This window comes from Peromyscus leucopus, chromosome 23 (assembly GCF_004664715.2).
Source record: "Peromyscus leucopus breed LL Stock chromosome 23, UCI_PerLeu_2.1, whole genome shotgun sequence".
Classification (NCBI taxonomy): domain Eukaryota; kingdom Metazoa; phylum Chordata; class Mammalia; order Rodentia; family Cricetidae; genus Peromyscus; species Peromyscus leucopus.
The window spans coordinates 36,144,647-36,171,180 of record NC_051082.1 but is presented as its reverse complement, the minus strand read 5'-3'; the positions used below and the strand labels follow the sequence as shown (position 1 = coordinate 36,171,180).

At 52.3% G+C, this 26,534-nt stretch overlaps 2 protein-coding genes across 2 annotated transcripts; both read right to left on the bottom strand.

Moving 5' to 3' along the window:
• Window positions 1-3,300: 3,300 nt before the first annotated feature.
• On the bottom strand, window positions 3,301-5,181 carry Retn (resistin). The gene is made up of 4 exons (XM_028857368.2): window positions 5,031-5,181; window positions 4,729-4,868; window positions 3,955-4,032; window positions 3,301-3,687 (listed from the first exon to the last, which is right to left on the bottom strand). The coding sequence occupies exons 1-4, from the start codon at window positions 5,168-5,170 to the stop codon at window positions 3,551-3,553; spliced, it is 495 nt and encodes a 164-aa protein (XP_028713201.2). The 5' UTR covers window positions 5,171-5,181; the 3' UTR covers window positions 3,301-3,550.
• Window positions 5,182-14,011: 8,830 nt separating this feature from the next.
• Stxbp2 (syntaxin binding protein 2) lies at window positions 14,012-26,261 on the bottom strand. Its single transcript, XM_028857363.2, has 19 exons — window positions 26,160-26,261; window positions 25,076-25,125; window positions 24,811-24,892; window positions 23,971-24,047; window positions 23,333-23,411; window positions 23,135-23,238; window positions 22,646-22,794; window positions 21,862-21,946; window positions 21,650-21,780; window positions 21,460-21,567; window positions 21,159-21,216; window positions 20,964-21,029; window positions 20,806-20,886; window positions 20,202-20,340; window positions 17,922-18,031; window positions 16,562-16,657; window positions 15,941-16,026; window positions 15,706-15,863; window positions 14,012-15,150 (listed from the first exon to the last, which is right to left on the bottom strand). Exons 1-19 carry the CDS (start codon window positions 26,194-26,196, stop codon window positions 15,065-15,067), a joined length of 1,782 nt encoding a protein of 593 aa, XP_028713196.1. The 5' UTR covers window positions 26,197-26,261; the 3' UTR covers window positions 14,012-15,064.
• Between the last annotated feature and the right edge of the window lie 273 nt (window positions 26,262-26,534).

The following is a 26,534-nucleotide window of genomic DNA, read 5'->3' as shown; positions in this document are numbered from 1 at the left end:
TAGACATCTTTCACCACCAAGTGAACCCTCCAGTGTCAGGAATGATTTACATCTACTTGAATTGTCGGACAGAGGGACCCCCATGGGAACCCCCAAACAACCCCAGCTACTGCCAAGGCTATTGGTTGCTCTCCACAAACTGATAGTAAGGCCCTGTTGCTGAAGACGACACCTACGTGACTCACTGAACACGGAGAACTGGAGCTGGTGCCTGGCTAGAACGTTCACCCCTGCTGACTAGTGTTCACGGTACTGGAAGGCACTCTGCCTGGTACCACAGGAGAAGGGCAACCACGAGCCCCGCCACAAGCCCCGTGGCCCACAGCACTAGCCTTCCTGAAAGACATGCTGATGTAATGGTGGCACAACATGGTGGAGCAACCAACCTCTATCTGATTGGATTTGAGGCCCACTCCATGAGGTGGTACCCTCGCCTGACAGTGCCAGGAACCTGAGACTGGACGGGTCATGGGCCTGTGGGAAAGCTGAATACTATTGTTATGCTAAAGGAATACAACAATAAAATGTCTCCAAGCAACATTCTGCAATACCCAGAGATCAGTGTCTTGCTCAGCCGTCATCAGAGAAGCTTCTTCTTGTAGTAGATGGGAGCTGACAAAGAGACCCCAAACTGGACAGTGTGCAGAGGGAGATTTTGGAACACTCAGTCCTAAACGGACTGTGTTCGCCAAACCCTTTCCCTTCAGGACTCAGGGAGCCATGCAGGAGAGGAGAGGGCGACATCAAGGAAACAGGGCCTTCCGGACCAAGCAGGACTCAGACGGAGTCCCAGCACAGAGGGGGGATGCGGACATGGCTCCCACCCGTAACCAAGAAGCCATCTCCGCTTGATAATTGCAAAGGAAATTTTGTTTTTCTCAAATGGAGTCTTGCTGGTTTAATGAACCATACTTAGGGGCAGGACCCATGCACAGAAACAACTCAATGGTGTTTTTGTAGACTTTGTGTTTCATAATTTTTTTCATTTTACTGGCCTTTTGCTTGTACATTATACTTTCCAATTTTGTGTTTTTATGGACTTGGGTTTTTTTTTATTTTTTGTTTTTGTTTTTTTTTTTTTTTTTTTTTTTTGGTTTGGTTTGCTTTTGGCATGTTTCTTGTGGTTTTTCTTTATTATTATTATCATTATTATTATTGTTATTATTATTATAGGTTTATTCTGAGAGGTTTGTTTGGTTTTGGTTTCTTAAGATATGGTTTCTCTTTTTGAGAGAGAGAGGGGGGGGGAGGTATGGAGCTGGATGGGGTGGGGAGGTGGAGAGGAGATAGAAAGGGGAAGCCCTGATAGAATATATTGCATGAAACAACTTTCAAAATCAAAGACACTATATAATATTTTATCCATTCATTCACTGTGACAGGGTCTTACTATGTAGCACTGGCTAGCATGGAACTCACCAGATAGACCAGGATGGCCTGAAACTAACAGTCCTGTCTCTACTTTCCAAGTACTGGGATTAAAGGTATGAGGCCACCACACTCAGCCTGATTTGTCTTATTTTTAATTCTGTGTACTTATGTGTGGGTGTGTGCACATGAGTGCAGGTGCCTGCAAAGACCAGAAGGCCTCAGACACCCCTGGAGCTGGAGTAACAGGTTTTTGTGCTGGGAATTGAACTCACATCCTCTGAAAAAGCAAGGCATGCTCTTAACATTGATCCACCTTTCTCCAGCCCCATTTTTTTTTTATAATTTGTTTTTATTTTATGTGCATTGGTATTTTGCCTGCATGTGTGTCTGTGAGGGTGTCAGAAGCCCTGAACTGGAGTTACAGACAGCTGTGAGCTGCCATGTGCTGGGAATTGAACCCGGGTCCTCGGGAAAAGCAGCCAGTGCTATTAACCACTGAGCCATCTCTCCAGCATCCAGTTCCCGATTTTTTTTACATTTTATTTATTTATGTATTTAATTATTTTGTTTTGTTTTTGAGACAGGGTTTCTCTGTGTAGCCCTGGTTGTCCTGGAACTGGCTCTGTAGACCAGGCTGGTCATAAACTCAGAAATCCACCTGCCTCTACCTCCCAGATTAAAGTTGTGTGCCACCACCACCTGGCTCTCCTAAGGTTCTTATGTGTGTAGGCTTGTTGTTACTGTTATTCTTTTTTCTTAATTCTGTTTTTTTTTCCCTCAAAATAGGCTCTCACTATGTAGCTCTGACTGTCCTGGAACTCACTACATAGACTAGGCTGGACTCAAACTCACAGAGATCCGCCTGCCTCTGCCTCTGGGGTGCTGGGACTAAAGACCTGTGCCACTACACTTGGCTTATCTTTGTTATTTTTAATTCCGGGTAGGGATGTGTGTTTCTAAATGTGGATATTTGCACATGAGTACAGGTACATGCACAGATCAGAGTTGTCAATCTCCTGGAGCTGGAGTTACAGATGGTCGTGGGCCATCTCATGTGGGTGCTGGGAAATGAACTTGGGTCTTCTGGAAGAACAGCAAGTGCTCTCTTAACCTATGAGCCATCTCTGCAGGACCCATGGCTGGTGGGGGGGGCACATGAATTAGAAATGGTTGTCAGCTGCCCGACACAGGCGCAGGAAACTGACTTGAGTCCTCTGAGGGAGCAGCGACCCCCTCTTAACCTCTGAACTCTCTCCAGCTCCCACCATCTCCTTTCTGTTCAATCAGGACCTCGACAGTGAAATGGTAGCACCTTCATTCAGGTTCTTCCCACCTTAATTGACTCAGTTTACCAACCCCCTCACAGACATGTGCGTCTTCTAGGTAAGCCTCAATCCTGTCAAACTGACAATCAAGATTAACCATCATAGTTATTAATTCAACAAATATTTTATTGCACTTATCTATGATTTATGTATCGTGTGTGAACACATGGTGCACAAGTGCCCCAGTGCACACGTGGAAGTGAGAAGACAACTTGCGGGGGTCGGCTCTCTCTCCACCACGTAGGTTCCAGGAATCAGATCATCAACCCTGGCAGCAAGCATGTTTGCCCACGGAATCGTCCAATAGACACTTACCCGCACCTCCAGGCCGTGCTTTATTTTAAGCTCAAGATAGAAGGAAAGAGATATCCTCTGCCCTGGGCCTTTGTATTCTAGCGTTCATGGGGGTGTAAGTGTCCTGGGTGCCTCTGACACTGCATCCACAGAGGTGGAAAATGGACTTGAGAGCTATGGATCCCAGTCTTGACAAGGTCCAGTGTCATCTGTGAGGGTGAGGATTGTTTAAGACTAGCCTGGACTACATGAGTCCCTGTCAGAAAGGTGGGGTAGGGGGAAGAAGAAGAAAGAAACAGAGTGACAGACAGACAGGGAGAAAAACTTTCATAAAATTGCCATACAGCAATTCCCATACACCTCCTTCTCCACTAAAGAAACCACACAAGGCTCATGTCCACTTCACCATGTATCTTTATCATCACTATCAGCAGCAACATCACCATCATCTCATTCCGTATTTCCAGCCCCTCATCTTGGACCTGCCCCCTGCCCTCTCACCATCCCCATCCCCATCCCTCTGCTCCAGCACATGGCAGGCCAGCTCAGCTCTCAAGACCTCAGGCACCAACCCCCAGGGCACAGCAACGGGCTGCGGTCCAATCTATGCCTGCACACTGGCAGTGACATATTGTTCCCTCTCGAACGTCCCACGAGCCACAGGCAGAACCACAGGAGCAGCTGGTGACTGCTAAGCCTGCAAGGAGAGAAGCCCTTGAGAAGCTGGGAGACCTGCAGGAGTGGGAGGTGGAGATGGGCTGAGGCGGCTGGAGACTGTTGCCCAGGAAGCAGAGTGCGGGTCGACTGGATGGGGGACTAGTGGAGACCTGGAGCAGGGCTGGGAGGCGAGAAGATGGGAAGGCTGGGACAGAGCCCTAAGGAAATCGATACTGAGGATTGAGACGAGGAAAGCAGAGGAGTCTCGGGGGACCTCCGGAAAGTCTGAGCAACAGTGTGCACTCACCCTCTGGACAGGAGGCCAACTCCCCTCGGGAAGAGACTGTCCGGCACTGTATGCCAATGTTCTTTACCGCTTCTGACACTGCAGAAAGGAGAATGGAAGGCGTGATACAACCAGGCTGTCCCAACTGCATCCTTGCACGGGGACATCACTGGGCTTGGCACTAACAAAGGGGTCCAATGCTTCCCGGTGTGTGGACGAGAGTTCAGATTCCCTGAACCTACCTAAAAGCCAGGCAGGCATGTGTGGGGCCACCTATAATCCCAGCGTCCAGGACACAGAGTTAGGGCCCCCAGAGCAAGCTGGCTAGACTATCCCAAGCTCACAAGCCCTGGGCTCAACTGAGAGACCCTGCCTCAACAAAGTAGAGAGTGATCTGGGAGGATGGCACTACACCAACTTCAGACCTCCGTGTGCCTATGCACACACATGACCTTCACACTTGTGCACCACATATGTACACACACATGCACGGCACACACAAACACAGTAAAATGTTTTGGTCCCAGAGAGTCCAGCATGGTGGCTCACACCTGGACTCCAACACACAATGAGAGGCCTTTTGGGGTGAGGGAGGTTTGGAGGTAATGGTGGAAGAAGTTAGGTTGTGGGTTGGAGCTGCGGTTGAAGGTAGGGCAGGGTGAGGTTGGGTCGGAACTTGTAGACAGGGTGAGTTTGAGGCTGAGGCTGGCCTTGAATCTGGGTGGGTCTGTGTCCCCATCAGGGATGAGAGAAGCCTGGGAGGCCCTCAGCAAGGCTGGGGGAAGGGCTCCTCACACAGGGAGCTGAAGCCTTGCTTCATCTTCTCGTCCATGGCTTCATCTATCGAACACAGTGCCCTTCTGGAGCCCAGCAACCCGGGGACAGGGAAGAGGAGGAAGAGGAGGAGGAGTGAGAGGTTTTCCATCCTGTAGGTACTGCAAGAGACAACCGAGAGCCCCACCTTAGACCAGACCTGCTCCATGCTGGAGAGAGTCAGACCACGATGTCCACCCATCCCTGCGGGACACAGGGATGGACATTCAGTGGCCCTAGGTCCCCCACATCGGAGCTCTGACTAGGGGAGGGCTGTCACTTACTGTGGCAGTGGACTCAGCAGGACACAAATCAGTTCTGGACAGGCGCTCCTGTCCCACAGCTCCTTCTTGTAGACCTCTGGATGTGGCCCATCCTGCCTTGGGTAATCAGTCCCTTGGCCACTTGCCCTCCATTGCCACATCTGAGTCAAGAGAAGCAGACTCTAGAGGCCCCAGAGGAGGGACTTCCCTCCTGCACAGCCCTTCCTGCATCAGGTACTGCTCAGAGGTGATGTCTGGGGATAACTCCAGGGACCACAGTGGGAGAGGCCGGAATTCAGGGAGGGGCTGGAGGTGCAAACCGAGACACTCACTGTCCCTGTGTGACCACAGCTCCATGCACATTTCTTTGTTTGGTTGCAGATATACACTCTAGGCAGGTGCTCAGTTGCTGAGTCACACCCCCAGCCCCTCACTAGGGGATTCTAGGCAGGCCCCTACCTCTGAACCATGTCCCCAGGCCCTCACTGGAAGATTCTGGGCAGGTGATTTCCCTCTGAGCTACACCCCAACCCTCCAGTGGTGTACTCTATGCACATGGTCTACCATGGAGCTCCAGTCCCAGCCCCTCACTGGGGGAGTCTAAGCAAGAGCTCTACCGAGGAGCCACGCCCCCAGTCCCTTCCTGGGAGATGCCAGGAAGTCACTCTACCTCTCAGCCATCACTAGAAGCACCTCACTTGGGGATTCTAGACAAGAGCTCTACTTTCTGGTGCAAGGAGCAAGGGACCCCACCCTGTGGATCCTTTGGAAACCCCTCTTTCTCACACTTAATTTAGATGATACGCAGTGGATGGTCATAGTTGCAGCCTGAATACAGAATATTCATGTGTGTAAATGACCAGTGGAACCTGGTTTACCTTCTCTGCCTTTAAACGTGTTATTCAGTTGTTCTTATTACTTGCATGTGATGTGTGTGGGTCACACACTGTGCCTATGTGGAGGTCAGAGGATGACTGAATTCAGGCTGGCAGGCTTGGGAGCTGTTATGCTACCATCTCTCCATCTTTTTCTTTCTTTCTCTTTTTTGTTTTTATTTGGGGGGGGGTAGCGGTTTCCAGGCAGGGTTTCTCTGTAACAGTCCTGGCTGTCCTGGAACTTGATTGGTAGACCAGGCTAGCCTTGAACTCACTGAGATCCACTGCCTCCCAAGTGCTGGAATTAAAGGCGTGAGCCACCACCACCCAGCTCTCTCCATCTTTTAATTAGACAGTGGTTGAAGCAAAATTGAGATCAGCAGAGGAAATTATAAGTTGGACAAATGAAAAGACTTTAATATGCCAGCAGTAATGGCACACACCTTTAATTCCACATCTCTGAGTTCGAGGCCAGCCTGGTCTATAGAGCAAGTTCCAGGACAGCCAGAGCTACACAGAGAAACTCTGTCTCAAAAAAAGAAAGAAAAAGAAAGAAAGAAAGAAAGAAAGAAAGAAAGAAAGAAGAGAGAGAGAGAGAGAAAGAAAGAAAGAAAGAAAAAAAAAAAAAAAAAAAAAAAAAGAAAGAAAAAAAAAAAAGAGGAAAAAAAAAAAAAAAGAAAAAAAAAAAAAAAGAAAGAAAGAAAAAAGAAGGAAGGAAGGAAGGAAGGAAAAAAAAAGAAGGAAGGAAGGAAAGAAAGAAAGAAAAGAAAAGAAAGAAAAGAAAGGGAGAAAAGAAGATACTTTAATATTTATTGATTTAGAGCAAGATCTTATATAGCCCAAGCTTAGCCTACATCACAAGCATGAGGACAGGATTCTGATCCCCAGCCACCACATAAAAAGCCTTTTGCATGCTAAGTACAGTGGCGCATGCCTCTAGTCCCAGCGCTTGGGAGACAGAGGCAGGTAGATCTCTATCAGGTTAACCTGGTCTACATAGAAAGTTTCTGGCCATCAAGGGTTACATAGAGACATCTTTCCACAAAAAGAAAAAAAAAGGGGCGAAAAACTGATTAAGGAAGATGCCCAAAGTTAACCTCTAGACTTCATATGCACAGGTGAGCATGTGTGTCTGTGTGTATATGTGTGTGTGTGTCTGTCTGTCTGTGTTTGTGTGTGTGTATGTGTGTGCGTGCGTGCGTGCATGCATGTCTGTGTCTGTGTCTGTGTGTGTGTGTGTGTGTGTGTGTGTGTGTGTGACTGTCCGTCTGTCTGTGTTTGTGTGTGTGTGTGTCCACAGTGCATGTGTGGAAATCAGAGGACAATACTTAGGAGTTGGTTCTCTCCTAGCATGTTGGTCCCAGGGATTGAACTCAGATCCTCAGGTTTGAATGCAAATTCCTTTGCCCAAATGAGCCATCTCATCATCCACAGTACAGCATTATTAAGCAGGGCAAGGCACACACTTGTAATCATAACACTAGAGGTAGAGGCTTGAGGCTTGGGAGTTTAAGCTCATCCTTGGCTACATAGTGAATTCCTGGCCTGCCTGAGCTACATGAGACCCTGTCTCAAAGGCCTGATGTTGGAGTTAGATCCATTATGACCATAGCTGTTTTTCTGTGGGGACTGCTACATTACTACAATGCAGCTATCAGTAAAACGTTAGCTGAGATCAGAGATGGCTCAGTGGTTAAGAGTGCCTACTGCTCTGTGATATTCATTCTAGCAGCCACATCATGTGGCTCACAAACACCTATGAACTCCAGTTTCAGGAGATCTAACACCCACTTCTGGCCTGTGTGGGCACCTGCACTCACATGCACATACATGACACAGAGGCATGTCACAGAGGCATAAACGGAAAAGAAAAACCCTTACTGGTAAGCCCATCACCCTAGTGGTTGAGCCCAGTGACATCATCATGTCAACACAAAGACCCAAGGCAAGGACAGTGTCTCCCTGGCCCCAGTCAGCACAGGCTGATCTTTGCCAGCAAGAAGCTAGAAGATGGCCATGCCCAGTGTGACTATAACATCCCAGAGGAGTCTACCCTGTGCCTGCTTCGTCTCAGAGGTGGGGTGCAGATCCTTGTAGAGAACCTCACAGGCAAGCCCATCACTCTGGAAGGGGAGCCCAATGGTCTTCAAAGGGCAGGAAGATGAACACATCTTCTCAATACACCCAGAGAGTCCTCTGTGCACTTCCCCTGGCCTGGCGGGAAGGGAACTTTTCCCCCTCTTTAAGTGTTTAACAAGTTTTGTTCTTTGTGCTTGCATCCCCCCCCCCCGTATTATTACCTATAACCCCTATGCTGCTGTTGGTTTCAAAGATTTTTTTTTTAATAATGAAAGGCAGAAAAGAAAGATTTATTCAACGTGGCCACATTGGGGAAAGGAACAAAGAGACCCAGTGCTGTTTTTGTTTTAACTTCTAGTTATGTATCTGTCTGTCTGCTACATGAGTACCACGCCCATGGTAGCCAGCAGAGAGCCCTGGGGTCCTTGGCGCTGGAGTGACAGGTGCCTGGGAGCCACCATGTAGGTACTGGGAACCAAACCTGGATCCTCTGCAAGAGCAGCCAGTGCCCATTTTTGGATTGTTTTGTTTGTTTGTTTGTACAAGGCCTCATGAATCCCAACCTGACCTTGAACTCCCTATGTAGCCAAGGGTAGGAAGAGAGTAGCCATGAACTAATTTTCTTTAGATTTATTTTGTTATGTGTATTTATATTTTATTTATATGTATAGGGGGCTGTGGCCTCAGAGACTAGAAGAGGAGGTCGGATGCCCCAGACCTGGAGTTACAGGTGGTTTGTGAGCCACCTGACATGGGTGCTGGGACACGAACACAGATCTTCTAGAGCAGCAAGCATTCGTAACCACTGAGCCATCTCCCCAGCCCCAGCCGTGAACTAATAACCTTGCTGCTTCCACCTCTCAAATGCTAGGATTCCAGGCTCCTTCCTCCAAGCTCCATTATGCTGCACTGTGTTACGCCTGACACCTTGTATTCTCCAAGCTACATTTCCATTTCCTCTTCACCTTAGTTAACAAAATATGCCAATGTTAAAAGGAACCCCCAAATACACAACTTTATGAAACACTCCCTTAAAGTGTGTGTGTTGTATGTGCAGGACTGTGTGTGATGTATGTGCATGTGTGTGTACCCCGGTACATAGATGCAGAAGCCAGAGAAGGATGTCAGGTGCCCAGATCCATCACCCTCAACCTGATTCCCTTGACACATGATCTCTCACTGGACCTGGACCTAGACTGATAGCCAGCAAGGCCTGCAAACCTCCTGTCTCTGCAACACTTACTGCTCAGGCTGGGGCAAGCACACAGTAAGTGGGTGCTAGAGATCCACACTCGGGTCCTCATCTTGAGCAGCAAGAGCTCTTACCCACTGGGCCATCTCCCCAGCTACCTTCCTTGCATTTCTACTGCCAGGAGTAACAAAAAAAAAAAAAAAAAAAAAAGGCCGCGGGCTTATGGAGCAACTCAAAACTTCCTCCCAAAGAAGGCGTGTTGAGGAAGGGGAGGCGTGGGGCCAGGACCATCTGGTCACCGTTTCCAGGAACGGAGTTGAGCCACCCCCCTCCCATCTCTTCTGCCTCTACCATTAACCCCCGCGTCTCCACACGTACCACAGCGCTCCCTCTCGGTTCTCGCAACGTCCTGTGCAATCTCACAGATGGCGTAACTGATGTCACGTGGGGTGGACGCACACTCAGCAAAGTGCTTGTTCTGCAAGCCTGAGGACCTGAATTCGAATTCCTGCTGCCCGCATAAAAACAACACCTGTACACCTGGAATCCCAGTGGTGGGGAGGCAGAACCAGGAGGATCCCTAGGGCTGGCGAGCCACAGAGTCCAGCTTGAATCAGCAAGCTCCAAGATCAATAAAAAAGACCACCTGCCTCAAAAATAAAGAAGGTAGAGAGCTGGGACCGTGGCTCAGGGGAAGAGGCCCTGCCTAGAATCCCCCAGTGAGGGGCTGAGGTGTGACTCAGTGGTAGAGCCCTGCCTAGAATCCTCCAGTGAGGGGCTGGGGTGTGGCTCAGTGGTAGAGCCCTGCCTAGAATCCCCAGTGAGGGCTGGGTGTGCTCAGTGGTAGAGCCCTGCTAGAATCCCAGTGAGGCTGGGGTGGTGGGGTAGAGCACTGCTAGAATCCCCAGGGGGGCTGGGTGTGCTCAGGGGTAGAGCACCTGCTAGAATCCCCAGTGAGGGCTGGGGTGTGGCTCAGGGGTAGAGCACCTGCCTAGAATCCCCCAGGGAGGGGCTGGGGTGTGGCTCAGGGGTAGAGCACCTGCCTAGAATCCCCAGTGAGGGCTGGGTTGTGGCTCAGGGAAGAGGCCCTGCTAGAATCCCAGTGAGGCTGGGTGTGGCTCAGGGGTATGCCAAGACCTTGAGTTCTATCCCAAGCACCACACACAAACACAAAATAGAACTGCAGACAGCCAATCACCAGGTGTTGCTAACACTAAGCTCAGGGAATGTCATCCTTGCCCCAGAGAGAACACCCTTTCCCCTAGCAGGCCACTCCCTCACCCCAGACACATTTTCACAATGTTCTTGGCAGCCAGGAGCTGTTGGTCAACTAACTTGTGTTTCCAGATTTGAGCAACTTCACACAACACAAAAATGTTCTGGATGGAGAATTTGATGGCTACTTTTCCTTTAATTTTCTCTCTCTCTCTCTCTCTCTTTTTTTTAATTTGTGGAGTACCGAGGTTGAATCTAGGGCCTTTAACGTGCTGCTAGGCCAATGCTGTACTGCTGTGGAATAATCTTTTGTACACTGTGAATATGTGTTTCTCTCATTGGTTTAATAAAGAGCCAACTGGCCAATAGCTAGGCAAGAAGAGGTTAGGCAGGAGAGTCAGACTGAGAGAAAGCTGGGAAGAAGGACAGAGTGGCTAGCCAGATACAGAGAAGCAGGACATGTAGAAAATGAGGCATTAAGCCGTGAACCACATGGCAGCGTGTAGTTTAGCAAATACAAATATGTGTTAATTTTAAGTTGAAAGAGCCTAGGCAGTTCACGTGGTTATTTGGGAGCTGGCAGGACAGAGAAAGTCTGCCAACCCTATACTGCTGAGGCACACTCCCCCGCTCACTACTGGACTCTAGGCAGGGGCTCTACCCCTGAGCCATGTCCCGAGCCCCTTTCGGGGAAATTGTAAGCAAGCACTGTACTGCTAGGTCATGCCTATAGCCCCACCTAGCATGTTACCTGGAGAGTTACTGAGGGCTAAGGACAGCCCGAGACAACAGCACAGGCCCCTGATGGGAGGCAGCAGGAAGGATCCAGCAAGCTCAGCATTCTTCTGGCTACCGACCGCTGAGTCAAATTAAAATGGATGCTGTTTATTTAGGGAAGACGGGAAGGCAGGGGTGGGAGTCCACAGATGCTGGGGAACCCATTATGGATGGTGCCAAGGAAGCCACCAAGCAACCCCAGAATGTGGGACATTCCACGGGGCAGGACAATAAGCACAAAGAACATGCAATGATGCTGTGGTGACACTGAGCCAAGGGGAGGCAGCAGGCGGAGAGCTGCAGGTGCAAGAGCACTGTGGCGGGAACAGAGTGTCACTGGTCAGAGGAAGGAAGGTCCGAAGTCCCCTGAGGGGTGCACCCACAGAACACAGAGAGCAGGAGCACTGTGGCGGGAGCAGAGCGTCACTGGTCAGAGGAAGGAAGGTCCGAAGTCCTGAGGGGTGCACCACAGAACAGAGAGCAGGAGCACTGTGGCGGGAACAGAGCGTCACTGGTCAGAGGAAGGAAGGTCCGAAGTCCCCTGAGGGGTGCACCCACAGAACACAGAGAGCAGGAGCAGACATTCTATTCTCAGAGAGGGTTCTAAAGATTCTTTGTAACGTGGGAGGTTTGCCAAGATATCACATGATGACATTAGCCATGGGGGCCAATAAACACTCGCACAATCAATATTTGTGTTTTGGTACAGACACTGTGCTGGCTGGTTTTATGTCAACTTGATACAAGCTACAGTCATCAGAAGGAGGCTCAACTGAGAAAACGCCTCTACTAGGCTGGAGGTGAGCCTGCAGGGCATTTTCTTAATCAGTGATTGATGGGGGAGGGCCCCGCCCCCCGCCCCCGCCCACCCATTGTGGTGGTGCCACCCTGGGCTGGTGGTCCTGGGTTCTATAAGAAAACAGGCTGAGCAAGCCATGGGTAGCAAGTCAGTAAGCAGCACCCCATCATGGCCTCTGCATCAGCTCCTGCCTCCAGGTTCCTGCCCTCACTGCTTTTGATGAGGAACTGCTTTATGGAACTGGGAATGAAATAAACCCTTTCCTCCCCAAATTGCTTTTGGTCATGTTTCATCACAGCAGTAGTAACAAGTAAGGTCACTTGTTGTGGGTATCATTACAGGGTCCCACAGCCAGGACTACAGAGGGTGACTTTTTATTTATTTATGTATTTATGTAAATATTTACTTATTTATTCATTCATTCATTCATTTACTTATGAGAGTCGAGAGTAGTTTAAACAACAGTTTTGTTTCTGATGAGCACCACCGAATCATCCTTAGCCCACTTTCTAGGCTTCTCTTATGATTAAGGTCCATCCAAGCCCTGGTTACAATCCGGAAGGAGCAAAGAAACCGGATAATTGAGCCGCAGCGTCCCCTGGCGCCGGCCTTGCTTAACTATGCAAATAGATTCCAGGAAAGAAACCGCAGTTTTCCGCCAGGGATCATAGAGTTTACATTTAAAACTTTAGATTACCTCCCATGCCAGACGGCCCCCAACACTTCAGAACCTGAGGCAAGAGGATAGCGAGTTCCAGACCAGGCTGAGCTATAGAGCAGGAAAAACACTCTTCATCCACTTAGCCCCGATCCCTTCAGCACTGAATCCAGGACAGCCAGTCTCCCGGATGGGGTGGGTCCGCCACGACTCACGTCCTCCCGCACACTATTATTCATCCCACGGATTTCACGTTCTGTCCTGAGTTGGGGCGCTCAGTACAATCTGGTTAGAATCCTAGGGGCTTGTGTTCTCAATTGTTCTGGGAAACGTCTTGAGGTTCCCTCGAGACTACATGAACTCAAAATCAAGTGGGTCCTCCTTGCTGTCGGCGATTCTGCAAGCCATGGTTCACATTCCCACAAAGGACCCAAGAGAAGTAAACACCGCACCGCCTGGGGGCGCTACGTTCGGGGCGCTACGTTCGGCTCCGATCCAGGCCACTATCAAACCTGGATCAGGTTTCTTGGGTCTCCCTGCTCAGGAGCAATCAAGGTACCCAATTGCCCATCAGTAACCAAAATCTTCGACAAGCCTACAAAGTCCATGTAGTTCTTACCTTACGCTAAGGATGGAACCCAGGGCTTCCAGTAATGCTAGGCAAGCTCTATAGCCCGGGAGCTCTTGTCAATGGTCAGTAGCTCACCATGTGGCATCCTTTCATTTCCTGCTTTGAAGCCTCGAGCCTCCCCATGCCCTTCTACTCACATCCCCTCCAGATGAAACACTCTGGGGTGCCTCCCACCCCCGTGGGCCCTTTGCCTGCGACACCTGCCTGGCTGTGTCCCCAGAGAGAAGGACCCTTCCAAATCATTTACAGTGAAACACATCTCCTGTCACCCAAAATGCTGTGGGCTAAACTGTATCTGTTCCCCATAGTTCATGCTCATGTCCCAAACCTTAGTATCTCAAAAGGACTATATTTAGAAACAAGGTCTTTTAAAAGATAATTAAAAAAAAAAAATGAGGCCACAGGGTGGGCTCTAATCCAATATGTGGTGTCATAAGAGGAAATTGGGACACCTGTCAGGGGCTATGTGAGGACACAGGGAGATGGCCGATCTCAGGGCGGAGATGCGGCTCAGCTGGAAGAGTGCTTGCCCAGCCTGGAGAACTGTGTGCACCCCCCCCCACGCCCCCGCACTGCATAACCCGCACGGTGGAGCTTGGATGTAACCCCAAAACTCAGGAGAGCCAGGCAGAGTCAGTTCAAAGTCATCCCTGGTATCCTGGGGTACAGGATACCGTTTCTTGAAATAAAACAAAAGATGGCTATCTACAAACCAACCAAGCCAACAACCTGGATAAAGATCAAGCTTTCCAGAGCTGTGGAACAACAAATTCCTGTTAAGTTATGCAGAGTGCGTTTATTTATTTGTGTGTGCACGTGCATTCGTGTGGCACACACATGCATGTATCTGGGTTCCCACTGAGGCCAGGAGACAGCACTGAATCCCCTGGAGCTGGAGTTGCAGGCAGCTGTGAGCCACCCAGTATGTGTGTTGGGAACCAAACTCTAGTCCTCTGTAAGCATCAGGCACTCTTCAGCTCTGAGCCATCCAGGCCCTGAGGATACTTAAGTTGGCCCTAATGAACAAATACTATCTTCACTAAAAGCTCTGATAAGTCCTGCAATTAGAGTCTACAGACACACCTTGGGGCTGGGGGTAGGGGGTTGGGGTGAGTTTGCTGTGTGTTTTGAATGCTGGCTCTGATACCTGGGATTGTGGCTGCAAGTTCCACTTGCAGCAGCTTCTGGAAGGTTGGAGGGGAAGAGTCAGGATTCAGAGCTACTCCACCTGCTATTTCTGGGGCTGGAGAGATGCCTGTGGTTAAGAGCACTGGCTACTCTTGCAGAGGACCCAGATGTGATTGTTAGCACCCATATGGCAGCTCACCACCATCTATAACTCTGGTCCCAAGGGATCCAATACCCTTCTTCTGACGTCTGCAGGCCCTGCATGTATATGCACAGGCATACATGCAAGCAAAACACACATACACATGACATAAAAATAACGGTTAAAAACTGTCCACAGTTCTGAAGAATTCTAGTAACAGTAGGGGGCCCAGCTCTGCCATCCTCCCATCTGTGCCTGTCTGCTCTCTCCTCTGCAATCTGTCTGCTAAAATCGGGCCCTGGGCTTTGGATGGGGTTCCCAGCAAGATAGCCAGGGCCTTACAAGCCTCAAGCCAATAGAGAACCTACAGCCCAGGGTCAGACTTCAGGACAGAGCCGGGGAGAGGTCTGAGCGGGACAGTAAGGTATGGGAGGCCTGCAGCACAGGCCTGGCTCAGCACAGCTCCCTCTGGGAAGCAAATGAGGGGAGCCCTGAGGGAAAGACAGGAGGAGGAGTTTATTTCTCTGGAACAGGAGCAGGGCACAGAGGCAGGGCTGAGTCAGGGCAGGGCCATGTCCTCCAGCTTCTGATCCAGAGTCTTGAGGTCATCCAGGAAGCGAGTTGGAGTAAGGATGTGCGAAGAGCCTGGGCAGGAAGGGAAGGTTGGGGAGGTAGCGGTCCCGTCTGGGAGTCTGCTCCTCCTGGTGAGAACAAATTCCTGTCTCTCTGCAAATCAAGGCCCTGTCTTCTCAATGATTCAGGAGTCTCGAAGCTTAGGAACATGGGTGTCCAGCCCCCCAGTGATTACTTCCCTGGGGACTCAAGCCCCAGCCCCTCAGAGACCCCAGACTCCTGTCCCAAGCCCAAAACTTTCTGAGTATAATCCTAGGCCTTTAGGGACTCTTGAGTTCAGTCCCAGCCCCTCACAAACTACAGAGTTCAGCCAGACCCCAAAGGGCCTCAGAGTCCAGCCCTAGATTCCAAAAGACTCCAGAATTCAGCCCCAAGCTTTTAGGGACCCAGAATCTAGCCCCAGGCTCCAAGGAAGCCCAAATCCATCCCCAAGTCTTAAGGGTTCCCATGTCTCACACTTTTTGGGATACCAAATCCAACTGTAGACTCCAAGGGACCCCCAAGTCCAGCCCTGAACCCCAAGAATCCTGAGTCAAGCTCCTAGGGACCCCGGTTCTGGATACTCACCTATAAGCACCTCCCACTTGCCTTCAGTGGCCCTGGTCACCTCATAGGCAGCCCTCATTTCAGACATGGCCACGCCACCCACAATGTACACGATGAGCCTGGGCCCGGCCCGAGCCTCGACGCCAGCTTTGTTTTTATGCCAGTGGCCAAAGCGAGCACTGATGGGGTGATGGGCAGAGGTCAGTTCAGGCTGCTGGCCCCCAGCCCCCCAGCCAGGCCTCTCCAGGACCCTCACCTGACAGCTGCCTGGGAGCTAGCCACAGGGGCCGGGTCAGACACGAAGGGCCACAGCTTTCGGTCCAGCCGGTCTTCCACCACATCCTGGGCGGCCAGACAGGAACCGTTAAAGAGCCCCGGGCCAGTGGAGCCCAGGAACTGAAATGGCCGTGGACTACAGCACCACTGCCTATACCGCCTTGTCTCTTGGGGACCCAGGAGTCCAGGACGCCAAGGTGCAAAGTTGCTGGGCCCCCAAGCAGGAGGTACTAGGACCTTCCAAGGATCAGAAAGAACAGAGCCCCCCGATACACTACTATTTGATGTTGAGGCTTTGGGGTGCCAGGGTGGCCAGGGACCAGCATCAGAGAGGCTTCTGGGGTAGCGAGGTAGAGATTAGAGGAGAGCACAGGGTACGGAGAAAGCCTCAGTCTCTAACAAGAAGCTCCTCTGCAGCCCAATTCCTGGGGTGCAGTGTGTGTGCCCCCTCCCCACAGAGCAGACAGGGTGCCAGGGGTATGCTGATAATGAAGGATTTTCCACTAAGCCAAGGCTTAGCACTGAGAGCCTGGGAGGGTGGGGGGGAGGGCTTAGGGCTAATGGGATCAGCAGAGAGGAACAGGGGCCCCAACATGTGTACCTCCATCACATCCTTGATGACTGGGGACCAGCGCGACAGCTGGTAGGTGGGCTCCAGGCGCTCCCTCCGCTCCAGCCGGCTGCAGGTCCCTGAGCCCTACAGAGGGGGCCAGGTGGGGACGGAATGGGGTTGGGAAGGGAAGGAAGCCCATCACCGATGGGAAGGGGCTATGGGTGCACAGAAAGACGGAGAAATGGAGCAGAAAGATACAGGGAAGCAGTAGCAAAAAGACAGAAAAAGAGAGATGTGGAGACACAGAAAGACAGGGGAGCAGAGCAGAGAGACAGAGGATTCGAGAGATACAGACAGGCAGAGACAGACACACAGAGAAAGGTGGGAAGACAGAGGCAGACAGAGATGGGAGATAGAGACAGAAAGATACAAGATGCAGCCAGAGACAGATAAAAAAGACAAAGAGGCGCAGAGATGCAGAGATGGACAGAGAGGCAGGGAGACAGAGAGGTAGGGATGGAAAAGGAGACAGAAGAAACAGAAACGGGAAGGAAGAAACAGAAGAAAGAAAAGAAGGAAGAGGGAAGTCAGGTGAAGGATATGGAAACAGCAAGAGGCACGGGACAAGCCAGGCATGGCAGTTCACATCTACAATCCCAGGTCCTCAGGAGGCTAATGCAAGGGGACAGCTATGAACTTGAGGCCAGTCTGAGTTACAAAGTGAGTTTAAGATCAGCCTTAGCAGCCGGGTGGTGGTGGCGTACCTTTAACCCCAGCACTCAGGAGGCAGAGGCAGGCAGATCTCTGTGAGTTCGAGGTCAGCCTGGTCTACAGAGCGAGATACAGGACAGGCACCAAAACTACACAGAGAAACCCTGTCTTAAAAAAAAAAAAAAAGACCAGTCTTGGCTGCAGAGTGAGTTCAAGGCCAGCCTGAGCTACAAAGTGAAACCTGCCTCAAAACAAAAAGAATGTGTGGGACAGACAGACAAGGATGGGGGGAAGGACAAGGGACAGGGTCCCAGGCCTGTAGTAGAGCAGAATCAAGCAAAGCTGGACACTTAGGTCAGGGAGACGGACTACAGAGTAGAGCACAAGAAACTACTATGTGTGCTGAGTGGGGTAGGAGGTTTCCTGTGGCCTCCAGAACCCCGGGTGACCCTGTCTCCCATTAATGGTGGCTCACTCTCGCACTTGCCCGAGGGCACAGGCCACATACCCATACTGTACCAGCACCTAGGGGGCCCATTTCAGCTCCACTGCCCACCATGTTAGGGAACTGGGGAAGGCCTTGGTGCTCTTGGTCCCCAAAAGGCCATGCCATGCTTGTACACCTGGGCTGGGCATGTATCATCCCTAATCCTGCAAGGGCCACGCTCCACGCACGGCTCATCAGCTCGGCACGTACCGCGGAGTTGGTGACGGTGCCCCCCAGCTGCTCCAGATTCCGGATGAGGTTGCTGTAGGCCTGCACATTGGCATGCTGGATCAGCTTGGCCAGGTTTTCCTCACTCACACCTGGAGAGGGCAACAGGGTAAGAGTGAGTGACTGGTAGCGTCCTAGGTGAAGAGATTTGTAAAGAGATTCTCACAGCTAGGGTGCCTCCAGGACCCAGAAGCTTCTGGGGTTGATAGAAAAGAGGAATTGTAGACAGCTGTCCCTGAAAAGGTAGACTGGGGGATCTTCCAGAATTAGCTGAAGAAAGCTGGAGAGACGGCTGAGTGGGACGAGTGTCTGCAGCACAAGCACGAGGTCCTGAGTTCAAATCCACAGCACCCACATCAGAAGAAACAGGAAGATCACTGGGAATGTCTGGACCCCAGCCTAGGCCAGGTTCAGGGAGAGACCCTGTTGCTGAGACTCGAGATCTGAGGCCTGACCTGACCAGGCAGTGAGGGAGCGAAGAAGCAGACAGTAAAGAAACGATGCACATGTACAGAAAAGCGGGGTCACGTGGGCCGTGCACTCTGATGGGGTGGCGCAGTCGCAGGTTTTTGCCCACACTGGTCAGTCGTTTGAAAACACTCATCAGAGGGAAGCTTTGCCATTCCAAGCCTGACCCAAGGAAGGTTTTGCCACCCCACGGAGCTGAGGCATTGGGTCCTTGACATGGCTATGCCCGGGTCAACAACACACATCCACACATCCACTCACGACTTCCTCAGCTTCCATGCACCCTGTCTCAAGGGAACAAGGCAGAGAATGTATCGATACTCAACAGAACACCCAATGTCATACTCTGATCTTCTCACATGCATAAAAAAAGACCTGAGTTCAAATCCCCAGCACCCAGTCGTCATGTGAGCCTGTAACCCAGTGCTTCGGGGATGGGGACAGGATGACCACAGACTTACTGGACTCCAGCCTAACACAATATTCAGGGAGAGACCCTGTCTCAAAGGAGTAAGAGAGGGACTGGCAGAGCAAGGCCAATGTCCTGCTCTGGTCTCCCACATGAGCACACAGGACCCAGAGCTGCACACACACGTCCCCTCACAGAATCAGCTGAGGGAACACCAACTCTACAGAAGCCAAGGATGGGAGTCTTTTCTTGGCCGACCTTTCTTTTTGTGTGTGTACATTTACGTGTGTGCATGTGGATATATGTGCATGTGGATGTTTACCTGTGTGTGTATGTGTGTGCATGTGGATATATGTGCATGTGGGTGTTTACCTGTGTATGTGTGTGCACGTGGATATATGTGCATGTGGGTGTTTACCTGTGTGTGTATGTGTGTGCATGTGGATATATGTGCTTGTGGAAGCTGAAGACCAGCACTTTTCACTTGATTTTTGAGTCTCTCCATAGCCTGGAGCCTGCCAATTCAACTAGACTAGCTAACCAGCCATCTCCAGGGGTCCACCTGTCTCTGCCTCTCCAGACCCAGGATTACAAGTGGGCATCACATGGGTTGGAGAGATGGCTCAGCAGTTATTAACACTGGCTGTCCTTTCAAAAGACCTAGGTTCAGTTCCCAGCACCTACGTGGTGACTCACAACCACCTGAACTCCAGTTCCAGGGGATCTGACACCCTCTTCTGGCCTCCACAGGTACTAGGCACACACATGGTGCACAAACATACATATAGGCAAAGCACTCGTTCATATAAAATAAAATAAACCTTTAAAAAAATAATTAATTAGAATAGGCTAGCCTGTGGGCATGCCTGTGAAGTGGGAAGGCCTGCCCACTGTGAGCGGCATCATTCCCTGGGGAGGGGATTCTGAACCGTGTAAGAGTAGAGGAATAGGGCCAAGCACATGCAAGCATGCATCCACTGCTCCCTGCTCAACTGCGGATATGACTGACCAGCTGCTTCAAGCTCCTGCCACCCGACCTCCCCTCCATGGCGACGGCAAGTACACCCTTTTCTCTCTTAAGTTGCTCTGGTCAAAGTGTTTTTTTGTTTTGTTTTTGTTTTTCGAGTCAGGGTTTCTCTGTGTAGTTTTGGTGCCTGTCCTGGATCTCACTCTGTAGACCAGGCTGGCCTCAAACTCACAGAGATCCGCCTGGCTCTGCCTCCCCAGTGCTGGGATTAAAGGCGTGCGCCCCCGCTGCCCGGCGTTATCAGGGTATTTTATCACAGCTACAGGAAACAAAACTAAGACAGCAGACTAGGGAGACGAGGGCCTTGTACTGCAATGTTTCTAGGACTGAGACCGCCCCTGGCCACCCCGTCACCCACCATTCCGAAGGAGGATGTAGAGCAGCAGAACGCGGATCTTGTCGTAGGGTGGCACCGAGGCATCCAGCAACACCGGCACGATCAGCTTCATGGCATCCTTGATCTTCTCACCCTCGGCGTCAGAGCCCATGGCCAGGTCCTGCATGGCATGAGAGTTAACTGCCCAGCCAGCTGCCCGGGGGGGGGGGGGGCAGGGGCGGCGGGGCAGTGGGCAGTGGCAGAGCAAGGGCAAATCAGGGACTTTGGTAAGATGTCCCACCCTGCCTCCTCCCAGAAACTGGTCCCCTGAAGCCCATCGAACTGAGCACAGGCCACGCCCTCCCCGGCCTCTCTCTCATTCCGGTCTTGTCTCTAAGCACAACTCTGCCCACCTATCCAAGCCCTTCACCAGGGCCTACACCCCACCAAGACCCCTCCTCCCCAAACCGCCCTCCACAAGCTATCAAGTTTCCACCCGCTATCTGAGGCCCTGCCCTCCCCCAAGGTCTCCCCGCAGAGGGCCCCGACCCTTGTGTAAGTCCCCCACCCTGCTCCCCAAGCTCTACCTCCCGGGGAGCCCCAGCCCTCCCCAGGTTCTGCCTAGGGCACCCCTCTGAGGCCCCACCTGTTCCACACCACACAGCTTCTCCACCGAGCCTTTGAAACGTTTCATGCAGTCGTCTGCTAAATGCAGGTGTGTAGAATACTGCGGGGTGAGGACTGAGTTAAGAGAGACGGTCAGACGCCCAGACTGAGCCTGGGGGATCGACGGTCCAAGCTCACCTTGTTCAGCTCCTTCTGATACTGAGGCATCTTTTTCAGGATGTGGGACAGGTCTTTGATGTTGGCCTGAAGCAGGGGTAGGAAAGGGTAGAGAGGGCAGGGGTGAGGCCAGGCCCCTGCACTAACCACACCAGGGGAGGTTCCACTCTGGGCTGAGGACACAGGCAGGGGCTCTGTCCCACCATGGACCGCTACCTTGTCTGTGGTCAGCCGCTTGCTCTCACAGAATGTTTTCAGGAGCTCCGTGACCTTCCTAACCATGAGCAAGGGCAGGGGGAGAGAAAGGGCGAGGAGACAGTTGAGGGCCTCTTCCCGCCAGCTGGTGGGGGACACCTAGATGCATGTACCAGTCCCAGCCGTGGGGGTGCACTGGGGTGAAGTGCGGCCAGAGGCAGGTCACGGGTCCCCCTGAAGGATGTAACTTATAGGGGACGATGGTGAGGAAGGAGGCCAGGGCGCCGGGGCCCCCTCTCCAGCACCCACGCTATACCCTCACTTGGAAACATCCGCTATGTGCATGTGTCGAAGCTCCACCCACAGATCATCGTCTTCATCCAGGAGGACAGCCTTCTCCCGGGACTCACTCAGTCCTGTGGTCTCATACCTGGAGGGACAGGACATGCTGGAGGACAGAGGGCCCAAGCCGGCAGAGGACGGGTGGAGGGCATCTTCCTGGACCTGTCTACCTGTACGTGTCCTGTTCGATGTCCAGAAGATCGTAGGCCATGGCTTGGAATGTGAGCTCGTGTAACAGGGGAGACACAGGGTCTGCTGCCCGGTCCATTATGAGCAGCTGTGAGCGTGTTTTCTCTGGGCCCTGCACAAGGAGAGAGAGGGATGAAGACACTCACCGGGACCCTACCAAGCCTCCCTGGCACCTCCCCAGCATCCCCCTCACCTCGCCCAGACTGGGAGTGTCTGCCTTGAAGGCATTCAGCTTGGCCAAGACTGCATGGGCCAGCTGGGCTGTGTCTTCTGGACCCCTGGAGGTGATGCAGTCAGACACAGGGGCGTCAGGATGTGGGGGCTGGGAGGACTGGGCACAGACTGGGGACATGGAAGGTAGGGGTGAGGACGGGGGTCGGGGGACAGGAAGACGGCTACGTCGGTAAAATGACTGTCATGTTAGCGTGAGGTCGGCTTCCATCCCCCAGAATCCACGTTTTAAAGGTGTCCTTGAACCTGCAGCTCTGGGGAGGTGGAGACGGGGGTCCTTGGGCCTGGCCTGCTAGTCTGGTCAAATGCAGAAGCCCTGGGCCCAGGGAGGAACCTTGTCTCAGAAACATGGCTAAGTGGTTAAAGGCTCAAACTGCTCTTCCAGAGGACCTGAGCTCAGCTCCCAGCACCCACATCCAAAGGCTTACAGTCACCAATAACTCTAGCTCCAGGAGGTCGGCCACCCTCTTCTGGACTACGTGAGACCCCACACATGCACACACACAAACATACACATAATTATTTTTTTAATCTTTAAAAAAATTAAGGTGGACGGTGACTGAGGAAGACACCTGAGGAGGATCCCCGACCTCCATACATACACACGTGCACACACATGAACACACGTGCACACACATGAACACACGTGCACACACATGAACACAGGCAAACACGGGGAAAACGGACACAGCGTGAGAGTGAAGGTCAAAAGGTAGCACTGGGTTGGGGTGGGGATGGGTTCCCACTTGCGGTAGCGAATGGATGGGTATTCCTGAAGGGTGGCACACAGTGTGGCTATCTGCTGGGCCAACGCGTCAAGCTGCCGTGCGCGCTCCCCTGCCCGGAATGGGCAGTAAAGGTTGTAGGTGCTGTGTGGGGCATCCAGAGAGAACACCTGGGAGGGCAGAAGTGTCGTGACCACGCTATGGGGTACCCCACTTCCAGCTGCTGTCCCTGCCTCTCCCGGGGGCCTCCGCCATCTTCCGGCACCTGTTTTGACAACTTTGAAGCAGGCTAGGGTAGCCCCGGCTAATGGCGGAAGGGAACAGAACTAGCTCCTTGTTCCCTCCCACTTGGGGGAATGAGACAAGTCTGCCCTGTGCTCCGCTCCACACTGCCTGTGAGGAATGCCCGAAGGCTGGCACTCCAGGCGAGGGCCTGCTAACTGTCCACTCCCTGCTGGTGCTGTCTGTTCTGGACGGCCCACCCCTCCCCACCACAAGCTGGGGCTGTACCTGGGCCTCGTAGGGAAGGAAGGCGAGGTGGATCTCTTTCAGCGTCTTCACCACCTTCGCCAGGCGAGAGCGGCCCAGTTCACTGAACAAGGGCTCAGGGCACGCTGCGGTTGGCAGGGAGGGCCCATCAGACCAACGTTCTGTCACCACACTGCCCCCTCTTCACAGCACCCAACACCCCTGGTTCTCCTCACTCACTGTCAGTGAAGAAGACGTGGGCAGCTTTGTAGGTGAAGGTCGGTGTCCCCCGGAAGTCTGCAATCAGGGCCTGGACCGACTGGGGAGTGCAGATTACTGTTGGAATCAGACCCTGCACCCGGACCTGTCTTCTGCAGGGGATCCCCATCTGATGCTTATCCCCCACCTTGTGCTATTGTGGGAGGACTCACATGCACACATACATTGACAGATGCATGTGTTCTGACATGTACACTCAGGCACACATACACACATATACATTCTGACATGTGAATGCACAAATTCCTGCAATCTGAAAAGTGTACACACAAATTCTGGCATGTGCACACATAATGCACAAATAGCATTCTGATGTGTACACACTGACATGTGCATGCGTGTACACATGCATTGTGACATGTACATATGCATACTCAGCATATATATGCACTGGCACGTGTATACACATATGCACATATATATACACATGCATTGACATATGCATACACACATGTGCATTGTGACGTGTGCATGTATGCATCGTGCGTGCACACACATGCATTATGGCATGTGTCTGCACACTCAGATACATGCATTGACATGTGCACCATGCAAGTTCACACAAACCCAGGCACACACAGTCTAACTCCTGTAGGCACCTTCTCCGTGGGGCTCAGCAAATAAATGGCCTCCAAACTGGGAATGGGTTCTCGCCGTTTGTTGATGTCTTCCACAACTAAAAGCAACCGAGGAAGAGACACACATGGGTAGCATGGAAACAGACAGGGGAGTCTTGGGTTTGGGGAACCAGACTCATGGTGGGGGTGTTTTAAAGGGCTGTACTACTCCCCTGGATTCCTAAACAGAAATCTATACCTAAGGTCCCCCCACTTAAAGAGCAACAGAGTCAGGGTTCTGCACATGTGGAGGAACACAGCCATACTCTTGGGGTCTAAATACTCTTGAGAACCCAGAGTCGCTGGGCGGTGGTGGCGCAGGCCTTTAATCCCAGCACTCAGGAGGCTGAGGCAGGTGGATCTCTGTGAGTCCTGGGACACCCTGGGATACACAGAGAAACCCTGTCTCAAAAAAACAAATAAAAATAAATAAATAAACAAAATAAGAGAAAGAACCCAGAGTCCACCCACGCTCCTTACAGAGACTGCTGGGATTACAGACATTTGCCACCACGTCCATTTCATGTGGTGCTGGGGATCAAACTCAGGGTTTTGTTCATTCTGGGTGAGCACTCTGCCAATGGAGCTGCACCCTCAACCCAGGGTGCTGAGCTGGTTACAGTCAATGAGGCTGACCCCCTAGGGGTTGCAATCAGGAAGTCCTACAAGGACTTGAATGCACACAGAACGCACTTGGCCACATGCTCTGCACTCTGTAGGGAGAATTATATGCGAAACCAATCTGAAGGGCTACACCCAGAGGCCCCACATCAAGGGGTCCCACACTCAGGTTCGATCTGGGGAACATGGGCATTCACTCACTGGTGATTCCTTCTGCCAGGATGTCTGACATTTTACAACAGGATGACAAGATCCGCATGCTTGGGTGATCCATGATGAGCACCTGTCCAGATGGATGGACACACAGACGCATAAAAAGGTGAGCCATGCATCTACCCAACCCAACCCCTGTGGACCAACAGCTTCTTCGAGGAATTACTGAGGGAACCCTCACATTCTGGGGTCCCTGCACAGAGTTGGGTAAAAGACCGCCTCTGAGTACCCATACATATGTCTCAGCCCCTACCTTCCACTCGCCATCCTTCTTAACGCTCCGGATGACACCGCTTAGAATTTCTACAGGGAAGGAAGAAGGGGAGAAGAAGGTTTGTGACACTTGTCCTCTGAGCTGGACCCCAACCCGGATCCTGAGTGGCAGCTCCTGGTATCACCTCCAATTTACAGATAGTCAAACTGAGGTTCTGTGAGGTCGGGTAATTTACCCAAGCACCCTCACGTCTAGATGGTCCAATGCTCAGAACACAGGTACATCTTGGAGCATTGAGTGGATGGCAGTGAGGGCCCCTGGTGTCCCTTAGACTAGAACGCTTGGTTCCCAGCCCTGAGGGTTCTTAACCTCCAAGCCTGTTTCCCCCATCTCCCACTAACCCTTGTGCAGGAGAGGTTCCTTTCTAACACCGAGGTACTGGGCCTTTCCACAAAACCTGTTCTGCCCAGAGGTAGGAGTAGGGGAAAGGGGAGAGAAAGGTAGCCTTGTCCAGAGCCTGGCCAGTGCACCAGAGTGTCGAGTCCAGTGTTATCTGAGCGGAAGAAGTAGCTGAGGCCGGAACTACTGGAGGTGGGGGAGGGGAGTCCTCAAACCCTCTTCTCCCCACCAAGAACTTGAGCCTGAAAGGCGGAGAAGCCAATCCTCGAGCTGCAAGGAGCTCCTAGGCACGCTGCAAAAGGGAGAGCGTCCCCTTCTCCACCTCGGTGGGGAGTGTGCACACCACCTGAGTGCTCACACACTACTTGGTGTCGCTGACCAAGGCACTGTAGGACCTCCGGAGTCCAGCCCCTCAACACTCCGGGTTCAGACACTCGACAGGCTGCAGCTGGGGCAGGCCCGGGGGTCTAGACTCGAACCCGTGCCTCCCTCCCCTTGCTCCTTGGAGTCCTCTGCGTCCCCACTCTGTTCCGCGGGCTGCATTTGAGGGGCAGGCAGCCCAGCTGGGCCCGAGTCCCCCGCCCGTCCCCTCGAGAGTCAGGTGCTCTCCCCACCGTCAGGGTCCTGGGGTCCCAGAATCCGTGCACCGCCCTCTCCCGAGGCCTCCAGCCCCCCAAGGGACAGCCGAGGGAACACCAGAGCCCCGCCCTGGGGTGACACTCACTCTCCCCCACCACCGCCTTCAGCCCCGAGGGCGCCATCTTCCCCCAAGGAGTACGGCCGCTTCCGGGTCGGTCCCAAGGTGGGGGCGTGGCCCGGCCCGTCATCCACGTGGGCCCCACCCCGCGGGCTCGGGTCCCGCCCCCTGCGCACCTGGTCCCGCCCCGCGGCCCTCGGTTCCTGGTCTCCGGGAAACTGGGTCCCAGCAACAGCAGTTTGTTCCACTTCGAGGGCAGGTGCACTGACAGGGGCCCAGACGGACAATCCCCAGTCGGTGTGCGCCCTCGAGGAGTCCTTCGTGGGAGTTTAAGTGCTCCCTTGCTCACACACATTGAGATCAGTTTGCTCAGCGCGATGGCAGAGCAGTAAAAATACCCGT